This window comes from Schistocerca americana, chromosome 3 (assembly GCF_021461395.2).
Source record: "Schistocerca americana isolate TAMUIC-IGC-003095 chromosome 3, iqSchAmer2.1, whole genome shotgun sequence".
Taxonomy (NCBI): domain Eukaryota; kingdom Metazoa; phylum Arthropoda; class Insecta; order Orthoptera; family Acrididae; genus Schistocerca; species Schistocerca americana.
The window spans coordinates 968480310-968492906 of NC_060121.1; the positions used below are offsets into that span (position 1 = coordinate 968480310).

Consider the following 12597-nt stretch of genomic DNA (forward strand, 5'->3'; position numbering starts at 1 on the left):
AAACAACAGGTTCAAATTCAAATGGCTCTGAGCACTGTGGGACTTAACTTCTGAGGCCATCAGTCCCCTAGAACTTAGAACCACTTAAACCTAACTAACCTAAGGACATCACACACACCCATGCCCGAGGCAGGATACGAACCTGCGACCGCAGCGGTCGCGCGGTTCAAAACGACAGAAAAAGGCAGCTTCGCCACATGAAACCGAGCCGCAGAATTTAAAACAGGTCTAGATAAATTGTGACAGAGAATGGCTATATTACGAGGCTAGTTTTCAAGCTTGGTGGAACAGGGTTATTTTGAAAATGAATGCATAGCCCTTCGTTAATTTCTAGTAAAGGAAAAGCACAGTACCAGACTTTCAGGCTGCCAACGACCGATGCACCCTTCTTGCCGTAGCAAATGGTGCAAAAGATTGCAAATTAAAACACCTTGTCATCTACCACTCTCAAAAACCTTTAGCACCAAAGGTTTGTGACAGGAGCACTCTGGGAGTTCATTAGAGATAAAACAACAATTTCAGTGTATTATTGTGTGTTCCGATGTTAAACTTTTAAGTATATAAATGTACCATTAAAATGCGTTTCAGAAAGATGATACTGGTTATTTTTGTTGGTAAAAATACTAATGAACTCTGCTATTTTCAACTTAATATGTGAATAAACAAGAACCTAGCCCATATTTTACATATAAAATGACTCTCAATTAAGGCGAATTCGGTATGCGTAGCGATTCCGCAGTACGTAACTATCGCGTGTAACGAGATTTATATGTACAACACTCAAATAAGTGCAAATGTATGTTATTATCAGGCATAATGGCTATGTTTGTGAACCGTGACTGTGTGGGATAATTATTTATTTCAAGTTTCTGCTACCAATCACTTTTTATTTTATGCTTAATCTAACATAATGCAACGCGTTTCGAACATGTTGTGTTTATCTTCAGGCGTTTATACATACATACATACTTAAACAGGGTGTTACAAAAGGGTACGGCCAAACTTTCAGGAAACATTCCTCACACACAAATAAAGAAAGGTTTTATGTGGACATGCGTCCGGAAACGCTTAATTTCCATGTTAGAGCTCATTTTAGTTTCGTCAGTATGTACTGTACTTCCTCGATTCACTGCCAGTTGGCCCAATTGAAGGAAGGTAATGTTGACTTCGGTGCTTGTGTTGACATGCGACTCATTGCTCTACAGTACTAGCATCAAGCACATTAGTACGTAGCATCAACAGGTTAGTGTTCATCACGAACGTGGTTTTGCAGTCAGTGCAATGTTTACAAATGCGGAGTTGGCATATGCCCATTTGATGCATGGATTAGCACGGGGCATTAGCCGTGGCGCGGTACGTTTGTATCGAGATGTTTCCAGAACGAAGGTGTCCCGACAGGAAGACGTTCGAAGCAATTGATCGGCGTCTTAGGGAGCACGGAACATTCCAGCCTATGACTCGCGACTGGGGAAGACCCAGAACGACGAGGACACCTGCAATGGACGAGGCAATTCTTCGTGCAGTTGACGATAACCCTAATGTCAGCGTCAGAGAAGTTGCTGCTGTACAAGGTAACATTGACCACGTCACTGTATGGAGAGTGCTATGGAGAACCAGTTGTTTCCGTACCATGTAGAGCGTGTGCAGGCACTATCAGCAGCTGATTGGCCTCCACGGGTACACTTCTGCGAATGGTTCATCCAACAATGTGTCAATCCTCATTTCAGTGCAAATGTTCTCTTTACGGATGAGGCTTCATTCCAACGTGATCAAATTGTAAATTTTCACAATCAACATGTGTGGGTTGACGAGAATCCGCACGCAATTGTGCAATCACGTCATCAACACAGATTTCCTGTGAACGTTTGGGCAGGCATTGTTGGTGATGTCTTGATTGGGCCCCATGTTCTTCCACCTACGCTCAATGGAGCACATTATCACGATTTCATACAGGATACTCTACCTGTGCTGCTAGAACATGTGCTTTTACAAGTACGACACAACATGTGGTTCATGCACGATGGAGCTCCTGCACATTTCAGTCGAAGTGTTCGTACGCTTCTCAACAACAGATTCGGTGACCGATGGATTGATAGAGGCGGACCAATTCCATGGCCTTCACGCTCTCCTGACCTCAACCCTCTTGACTTTCATTTATGGGGCATTTGAAAGCTCTTGTCTACGCAACCCCGGTACCAAATGTAGAAACTCTTCGTGCTCGTATTGTGGACGGCTGTGATACAATACGCCATTCTCCAGGGCTGCATCAGCGCATCAGGGATTCCATGCGACGGATCGTGGATGCATGTATCCTCGCTAACGGAGGAAATTTTGAACATTTCCTGTAACAAAGTGTTTGAAGTCACGCTGGTACGTTCTGTTGCTGTGTGTTTCCATTCCATGATTAATGTGATTTGAAGAGAAGTAATAAAATGAGCTCTAACATGGAAAGTAAACGTTTCCGGACACATGTCCACATAACATATTTTCTTTCTTTGTGTGTGAGGTATGTTTCCTGAAAGTTTGGCCGTACCTTCTTGTAACACCCTGTATACAGAGAAATGCTACTTAAAAATTAACAGTCTTAAACTATATTAATCCCAGAACTCTTTGTCCATTGTTTTTTATTGTAGCTGCTGGTGTAGCATTTTGGGGGGAAGGAGGGGGCTAAAAATCGAAATCAGTAATGTCTTCTGCTGGTTATCTTCCTTGTGGTTGACTATGTATATCACAGCCTGTATAGGATACAGATAGATTTGCATGAGTTATGTGTTACGAAAAAAGTGCGAAAGGCTTTTGTATGACAGTTGATCACTTACAATTTCATCATTTTGCTGCTTCATTTGCATCACTGGTATAATGTGCAATAGTGTATTGTCAATCAACAGCACCGCCATTACACCAGTGATGCAAGTGAAGCAGCAAGATGTTGAAATTGTAAGTAATCAACTGTCATATAAAAGCCTTTCACACTATTTTTTTAACACATGTTGTTGTTGTCTTCAGTCCTGAGACTGGTTTGATGCAGCTCTCCATGCTACTCTGTCCTGTGCAAGCTTCTTCATCTCCCAGTACCTACTGCAGCCTACATCCTTCTGAATCTGCTTAGTGTATTCATCTCTTGGTCTCCCTATACGATTTTTACCCTCCACGATGCCCTCCAATACTAAATTGGTGATCCCTTGATGCTTCAGAACATGTCCTACCAACCGGTCCCTTCTTCTAGTCAAGTTGTGCCACAAACTCCTCTTCTCCCCAATCCTATTCAATACCTCCTCATTAGTTATGTAATCTACCCGTCTAATCTTCAGCATTCTTCTGAAGCACCACATTTCGAAAGCTTCTATTCTCTTCTGGTCCAAACTATTTATCGTCCACGCTTCACTTCCATACATGGCTACACTCCATACAAATACTTTCAGAAACGACTTCCTGACACTTAAATCTACACTCGATGTTAACAAATTTCTCTTCTTCAGAAATGCTTTCCTTGCCATTGCCTGTCTACATTTTATATCGTCTCTACTTCGACCATCATCAGTTATTTTGCTGCCCAAATAGCAAAACTCCTTTACTGCTTTAAGTGTCCCATTTCCTAGTCTTATTCCCTCAGCATCACCCGATTTAATTCGACTACATTCCATTATCCTCGTTTTGCTTTTGTTGATGTTCATCTTATATCCTCCTTTCAAGACTCTGTCCATATCGTTCAGCTGCTGTTCCAGGTCCTTTCCTGACAGAATTACAATGTCATCGGCGAACTTCAAAGTTTTTATTTCTTCTCCATGGATTTTAATACCTACTTCGAACTTCTTAACACATAGCTGATGCAAGTCTGTCTGCACCCTATAGAAATATGTGTGTTTCAGGTATCATAGGGTATATTAAAGGAAAATGAAGAAAAAGGTAACTAAAAACGCCGGGACAATTGTGTCATTGTATTTATGTACGTATCTCTCTCTCTCTCTCTCTCTCTCTCTCTCTCTCTGTATATGTGTGTGTGTGTGTGTGTGTGTGTGTGTGTGTGTGTGTCTTTTGTTGAATAACCTTTGATCCATTCGTGTCAGCTGTGAACGCGATCGTGTAATTTGCGTTACGGAACGGCCCCTGGCGTCATGAGTCAGACCGGAGCATAGACTGGGCGGCTGCCATTACGGAGTGACGAGTGTTTGCGGGCGCGTGACCCCGGTAATGCGCGCGGCCATCACTCAGAGCGGGCTGGAGCAGTGAAAGCCCGGCCCGGCCCGGGACACAGCGCGCCGGGTCGTTAGCGCTGCTCGGTCCCTCCTCTCCTCTCCTCTCCTCACAACAAACACGCGGCTCGCCCGCGCTGCCCCTCTGACCCTCACGCCTGCATCTCGCTGACCTCTCGCTGTCCAAAATTCCGCAGTTCTACTCCTCACGGTAAACACTGCGCGCCGGCGCAGTATTCGCCCGGGGACGGCGCCAAATTCCAGTTCATCCGGCTTCATTCCTTTCTCTACATCTGTACTCTGCAAATCACTGCGACTCCTAGAGAATATTCTACGCTCAAATATCATAGCGTTACTGAAGGCAACCTTCTCTAAAAGAATGGACGTAGCGATAGCAGTTACATTTGTAATATAAACATATTAAAAAAAAATTTGCATCACCTCCGTTCCGAGATTTCCGGAACCTGTACAGGACATTGGAATAGAGATCAACATAAACATCATTTCTGCCCTTTTTATTGCTCTTGAGAACCACACATTGTATGTTGTGCCACCATACAATGAGACTTTCAGAGTTCGTGGTCCAGATTGCTGTACACACCAGTACCTCTAATACCCAGTAGCACGTCCTCTTGTATTGATGCATGCCTGTATTCGACGTCGCATACTATCCACAAGTTCATCAAGGTACTGTTGGTCCAGATTGGTAGATGGGCCACGTCATCCATAAACAGCCCTTTTCAATCCATCCCAGGCATGTTCGATAGCGTTCATGTCTGGAGAACATGCTGGCCACTCTAGTCGAGCGATGTCGTTGTCCTAAAGCGGGGGCGGGCAAACGTTGCACGCGGCTCACGAGCGCACAGCGCTGCACGTGTGCTGCTCGTGTGGAGGCGTCGACCGGGGCTGTGGCGACAGCCGGCAGGTTGCGGCAGTGTAGTGCCAGGCTAAGCTGCGGACGTTGATGCGAAGCGAGCACTATGAAGTGAACGTTGTATTTCGAGAAACGGAGAAGTGGAGATTTGCTATCTTTAAAAAAGTAATGGGAGAATCATTTTTTCTTTGTGCAAAAACGTGAAAATTCGAAATGTTTAATATGTGGCAGTATTCTCGCTGCTCAACGGAAGTTTAGTATTGAAGGCCATTATAATAAATTTCACATGGACGAGTACAATTTATTGTCGGATTCTGAGTGGATGGGGAATTGACTGAGCTTAAGAAGAGCGATCTGACGATACCAGATGAATGTGTCGTAGTTGGCCGGCCGGAGTGACCGAGCGGTTCTAGGCACTACAGTCTGGAACCGCGCGACCGCTATGGTCGCAGGTTCGAATTCTGCCTCGGGCATGGATGTTTGTGATGTCCTTAGGTTAGTTAGGTTTAAGTAGTTCTAAGTTCTAGGGGACTAATGACCTCAGCAGTTGAGTCCCATAGTGCTCAGAGCCATTTTTGTTAACTGCACGCGTGCAAGTGCACCGCACACGTGCAGGATTCCTGCCCGCCCCTGCCCTGAAGGAAGTCGTTCATAAGATGTGCACGATGGGGGCGCGAATTGTCGTCCACGCTGCCGATATGGTTTCACTATCGGCCGGAGGATGGCATTCATGTGTCGTACAGCCGTTCGAGCGGCGTACGTTAGCCCCGCATAATGCGACCAGAAAACACCACCTTGCTGCACTCGCTGGACACTATGTCTGATGCGGCCAGCCTGACCGGGTTGCCTCCAAACACGATTGTCTGTTTGAAAGCTCATGTGACACGCATCGATGAAGAGAACGTGATGCCAATCCTCAGCGCTCCATTCGGCATGTTGTTGGGCCCATCTGTACTGCGCTGCACGGTGTCGTGGTTGCAAAGATGGACGTCGGGACTGAAGTTGCTCATCAAGCAGCCTATTTCGGACAGTTTGAGTCGTAACACGATTTCCTGTGGCTGCACGAAAATCATTCAACATTATGAACGTTGGCGTTGCTGTGACTCTTTACGCAAGCAATACACAGCGAAATTGTTGAGGCTTTCGTGGCCACTTGTTGACAACCTGCCTACTGGCTTCTGTCTCGGGTTCTTCGGCCGACGTTCATCTAATGATTTTTCTGACGTTTCGCCAGCACGAGTGGCTGGAGTTCAGCACCGGCAATGGAGGGTGAAGCTTTGACAATGCCAGCCACTCGTGCTGGCGAAACGTCAGAAAAATCATTAGATGAACGTCGGCCGAAGAACCCGAGACAGAAGCCAGTAGGCAGGTTGTCAATACACAGCGAGCTAAGAATATTTGTTGTTTCCGTCTTTAAGTTGCTAAACGTTTCCCCCGAACCCACACAATCGTGCGAGTTTTTTGTTTACGTTATTTTATTTTTCTTTCAGACTTCCTTCCATTTTAACATGTTTACGTCAGAGTTACGCTGTGATACGTTTTTGAGTAGATCTTGGGGGGAGGAATTACTGAATTACGGTGTTATTTAAAAACAGAAGTAGATCTAATGCTGTACATAATTTGGTAACGAACAAAAAAAAGTAGGGCACTCATTGTAAATAACATTTGCTTGATTTTTTTTTTTTATGTCGCATCTGAACACAGAGTTATTTGCGGTTGTTGTTGTGGTCTTCAGTCCAGAGACTGGTTTGATGCAGCTCTCCATGCTACTCTATCCTGTGCAAGCCTCTTCATCTCCCAGTACCTACTGCAGCCTACATCCTTCTGAATCTGCTTAGTGTATTCATCTCTTGGTCTCCCTCTACGATTTTTACCCTCCACGCTGCCCTCCAATGCTAAATTTGTGATCCCTTGATACCTCAAAACATGTCCTACCAACCCATCCCTTCTTCTACTCAAGTTGTGCCACAAACTTCTCTTCTCCCCAATCCTATTCAATACCTCCTCATTAGTTACGTGATCTACCCACCTTATCTTCAGCATTCTTCTGTAGCACCACATTTCGAAAGCTTCTATTCTCTTCTTGTCCAAACTGGTTATCGTCCATGTTTCACTTCCATACATGGGTACACTCCATACAAATACTTTCAGAAACGACTTCCTGACACTTAAATCTATACTCGATGTTAACAAATTTCTCTTCTTCAGAAACGACTTCCTTGCCATTGCCAGTCTACATTTTATATCCTCTCTACTTCGACCATCATCAGTTATTTTACTCCCTAAATAGCAAAACTCCTTTACTACTTTAAGTGTCTCGTTTCCTAATCTAATCCCCTCAGCATCACCCGATTTAATTTGACTACATTCCATTATCCTCGTTTTGCTTTTGTTGATGTACATCTTATATCCTCCTTTCAAGACACTGTCCATTCCGTTCAACTGCTCTTCCAAATCCTTTGCTGTCTCTGACAGAATTACAATTACAATAATTACAATTATTTGCGGTGTTCAAAGTAAATGGGACACCCCGTATAGCGGCCACACGTCTGATTGTGATGTACTAAAGCTGCGCCAGTGTAGTGTGGACTTCAGGGTGACGTGCTTGTCCGGCCCGAGTGGCCGAGCGGTTCTAGGCGCTACAGTCTGGAACCGCGCGACCGCTACGGTCGCAGGCTCGAGTCCTGCCTCGGGTGCGGACGTGTGTGGTCTCCTTAGGTTAGTTAGGTTTAACTAGTTCTAAGTTCTAGGGGACTGATGACCTCAGATGTTGAGTCCCATAGTGCTCAGAGCCATTTGAACCATTTTTTTGACGTGCGTGGGCGTTTGTCGGCAGGTGAGGGCCAGCTGGAGACGGAGGCAGCAGACGCGACGGTGCCGAGCGCGGGCGGCGGGGGCCGGAAGGCCGGCGGCCGCGCCGGGGGCGGCGGGGGCGGCTCGTGCACGCCGACGGGCGCGGCCATGAACGGCGCCGGCGCGGGGGCGGGCTCCACCGCCTCCGACTCGCAGTCCCCGGCGGCGGCCGTCAAGACGGAGCGCCTCAGCCCGCCGGGGCCCTCCACGCCGGGAGGCGGGGGTGTGGGCGGGGGCGGGCCACAGGGCGCCGCCTCCAGCAACAGCAGTACCGCCAGCTCCAACAGCACCAGCAACCAGCACCACCAGGTAGGAACACCGTCCAGCACCACCTGATACCTCACAACCTCTAGCAACTATAATGCTTGACTTGCTGTGTTAGACCTGTAACATACGATTATACCTCTTAACGGGGTATATAATGGCAGCATTTTAAATTCGGTCGTTGTAATATATGAAAATGAATATTTGTCTGTTCGTCTTCAAGCGTTTCAACATCAATCATCCGATTATGATGCCCGCCGTCCATGTGGAGCACGTATTGGTGTCACAGCGGACTTCTAGTACTCAGCCACACACAATTGATATCATCAACGTGTACGGACCTGAAGATGGCGTTGACGCAACGTCGAAACTAGTAACCAAATAAATATGAAATCTTAAGTACAGCTGGAGGAGTTTCATTTTTTATAAAAATTATACCAGCTGATGTCCGACCATCATCCAATTTAAATATGGATGTACGAACATTATGATGGATGGTGGGTAGCTACCACGTCCAGTCGATGAGGGTAGGGATGACAAGTGGATTACATAAAAGTTTAACTCAGGAAGGTATGGAGCAGCTTCACTCAAATTTTACTATATCTGATTCATTATTTGCGTAATTATTCACATAAAAATACTGTCGGAGTAGTATACAGCAACCGCTAAGTGTCGGGGTGGTTATGAGGAGTCGTGATATGTGAAAATGTTCAATACCGACCGATATTAGAATCAAAACCACAGTTTTCGGGATCGCTAGCGCTATTGGTGACAGTCATGGTGACTTTTCACCCCAAGGGTAGGGGATAGGGGTAGGAGGTGCAAAGAAGGTGGCATATCAGCATACCTCTGTAACGCGCGAAGAAATTTCTACGGAAATTGACACAAGTATCATTCGCTGCCTGGAAAAATTTATTGTGACAGTAAGACGCCCATAGCACCCCTATGGCTGACAGTTTGAGGTGAAAAAGCGTCATATAAGAGCACCACTTAGGAACGCCTGGAGCAATTTCAACCAGATCTGGTATATACATGACTCACTATTTGCTTAGTAAGGTGGTACGGGTCTCCCGCATCGTCCCCTACGCTCTGTTACGGAGTATGGGACTTCATCATCACTATTTGCATAAAAATACTGTGGGAGCAAGAGAACCCCACTATCTCTACGGGTGGCAGTGACGATGAGCTATTATTATTTCTTTCCTGTAATTGGCTGACGTGCAATACTTAAAAAGTGTGATTTCTCTCATTTTCGTTGTTCAGTGCGTCAACCACGTCATGTTTCGGGGCAAAAGATCATGCTACAGGGCTGAATACCACAGATACATTTAACGTGCTCTCTAGAGTCGCTTGATGTAAAGCGTCTGCAGTCAGACAGTTGTCAAAGACAGTACTTCTCTGGAAACCACTCTCGGTTACTGGCAGAATAAGTTGTCTCAGAATTCAGATGAAACTGCAGGATGAAATATGTGTACAAATAAGTATTAAAAGTGTTCATTATATATGACACATACACTGGTGTCCAAAATTAAAGCAGCAAACCGCTATTTCCCCGTCACGTGTCTAATTCACGATATAATCATACAAACTATCAACCAGATGTCCGTACGATCGTGCTCTGCACGGAAGACGGCATTCCGGCCAACGGACAACTACGCCAACGATGAAGTCAGGGCACCTATGAGACAAGGTGGTGTTTGCTGGGTAGCCCAACATCCAAGATCGGTGTCTAGACAGTCACAGACGGTGCACTATGGCACAGGGAAGATGCCTACCAGACTCCTTGCGGTGGAGAAACATGGAAAGAAAGGAATCAGGGCAGTCACAAACTGATGTGAATCGTTCTGTTGTTTCTCGGATGTAGCGATAGTACAGGGCTATTACAAATGATTGAAGCGATTTCATAAATTCACTGTAGCTCCATTCATTGACATATGGTCACGACACACTACAGATACCTAGAAAAACTCATAAAGTTTTGTTCGGCTGAAGCCGCACTTCAGGTTTCTGCCGCAGTGAGACAAAATGGCGACAGGAGCCGAGAAAGCGTATGTCGTGCTTGAAATGCACTCACATCAGTCAGTCATAACAGTGCAACGACACTTCTGGACGAAGTTCAACAAAGATCCACCAACTGCTAAATCCATTCGGCGATGGTATGCGCAGTTTAAAGCTTCTGGATGCCTATGTAAGGGGAAATCAACGGGTCGGCCTGCAGTGAGCGAAGAAACGGTTGAACGCGTGCGGGCAAGTTTCACGCGTAGCCCGCGGAAGTCGACGAATAAAGCAAGCAGGGAGCTAAACGTACCACAGCCGGCGGTTTGGAAAATCTTACGGAAAAGGCTAAAGCAGAAGCCTTACCGTTTACAATTGCTACAAGCCCTGACACCCGATGACAAAGTCAAACGCTTTGAATTTTCGGCGCGGTTGCAACAGCTCATGGAAGAGGATGCGTTCTGTGCGAAACTTGTTTTCAGTGATGAAGCAACATTTTTTCTTAATGGTGAAGTGAACAGACACAATGTGCGAATCTGGGCGGTAGAGAATCCTCACGCATTCGTGCAGAAAATTCGCAATTCACCAAAAGTTAACGTGTTTTGTGCAATCTCACGGTTTAAAGTTTACGGCCCCTTTTTCTTCTGCGAAAAAAACGTTACAGGACACGTGTATTTGGACATGCTGGAAAATTGGCTCATGCCACAACTGGAGACCGACAGCGCCGACTTCATCTTTCAACAGGATGGTGCTCCACCGCACTTCCATCATGATGTTCGGCATTTCTTAAACAGGAGATTGGAAAACCGATGGATCGGTCGTGGTGGAGATCATGATCAGGAATTCACGTCATGGCCTCCACGCTTTCCCGACTTAACCCCATGCGATTTCTTTCTGTGGGGTTATGTGAAAGATTCAGTGTTTAAACCCCCTCTACCAAGAAACGTGCCAGAACTGCGAGCTCGCATCAACGATGCTTTCGAACTCATTGGTGGGGACATGCTATGCCGAGTGTGGGAGGAACTTGATTATCGGCTTGATGTCTGCCGAATCACTAAAGGGGCACATATCGAACATTTGTGAATGGCTAAGAAAACTTTTTGAGTTTTTGTATGTGTGTGCAAAGCATTGTGAAAATATCTCAAATAATAAAGTTATTGTAGAGCTGTGAAATCGCTTCAATCATTTGTAATAACCCTGTATATAAAAGACCGAAACTGTATTCCAAAGACCAGGGCAGAGCCGACTACGTGTGACTTCAGAAGAAAGGACCGTATTTTAATGTAAGGACACAACAGTACCGCCTTAGTATTGCACAGCGATTGGCTTGTGAACTGGCAGCATCCACTAAACGTATTGTATCAAGGCAACCTGTGTGCTGAAGGCTTCGGCAGAGTGGCCTTTTTGTCTAACTTGGTACCTTGGCACCCAAACAGTGTGCCGATGCTGTTTTCTCAGACGAGTCCCGATTTAGTCTGGAGAGTGATTCTCAGTGGATTCGCATCTGGAGTGGATGCAGAACACCATTTCGCAATTCAAACGTAGCGGAAAGAGACCGATATCGACGAAGATCCCTAATGGTGTGGGCATGGATTTGTTGACCACTCGAACCTCTCTTCATGAAATTGTACCGGTGAATCGGCAAAGTTTAACTGATGTCAGATATCCTGACGAGATCTTGGACCTCGTTTGCGGTTGTTGCGCGGTGGTGTGGACTCGGACTTCGTATTGATGGACGATAATGCTGGACCTCATAGAGCACAGGTGGCTGATGTTTTCTTGGAAACGGAAAACACCGCATACATGGCGCGGCCTGTTCGCTCTCGGTATTTGAATGCAGTAGAGCGGGTCTGGGATGCAATAGAGAGAGGCGTGGCATCACGTCAGCATCCACCAACCACTGTCCAAGACTTGCGAGCAGCTCTGCGCCAAGAATGGGCGTTATTGCCTCAACATGAAACGTTGTGAGGCCTGTAATGCTGCCAGGGATGGCCACATCTCGTACTGAGCACATTAACCAGTTGTCGGAATGTGTGTGCAAACCCTATAAGTTGGAAAAAACAAAGAACATTTTTGTCTAGCATTATGCATGTTGCAATTGTTTACATTCTGTATTGTTTACATTCTGTATTGTTTACATTCTGTATTGTTTACATTCTGTATTGTTTACATTCTGTATTGTTTACATTGTTTCTACTTTACTATCACTTGTTTATACCGCTTTCTGGCAAAATAAACGCAACCTTGCAAAATTGCCATTTGTTGCTTTAATTGTGGACATCAGTAATGTATATATATATACTGGGTCATCAAAAAGTCAGTATAAATTTGAAAACTTAATAAACCACGGAATAATGTAGATAGAGAGGTAAAAGTTCACACACATGCTTGGAATGACATGGGGTTGTATAAGAACAA

General features: G+C 45.5%; 1 protein-coding gene across 1 annotated transcript in view; it reads left to right on the forward strand.

Annotated features, from left to right (window-relative positions):
• The first annotated feature begins 8028 nt into the window (after window positions 1-8028).
• LOC124606594 (mucin-1) overlaps window positions 8029-12597 on the forward strand; it is a 418176-nt gene continuing 413607 nt past the window's right edge. The window contains exon 1 of the mRNA XM_047138578.1: window positions 8029-8229. Coding sequence (XP_046994534.1) covers window positions 8029-8229 — 201 coding nt within the window. The remainder of the gene's footprint in view (window positions 8230-12597) is intronic.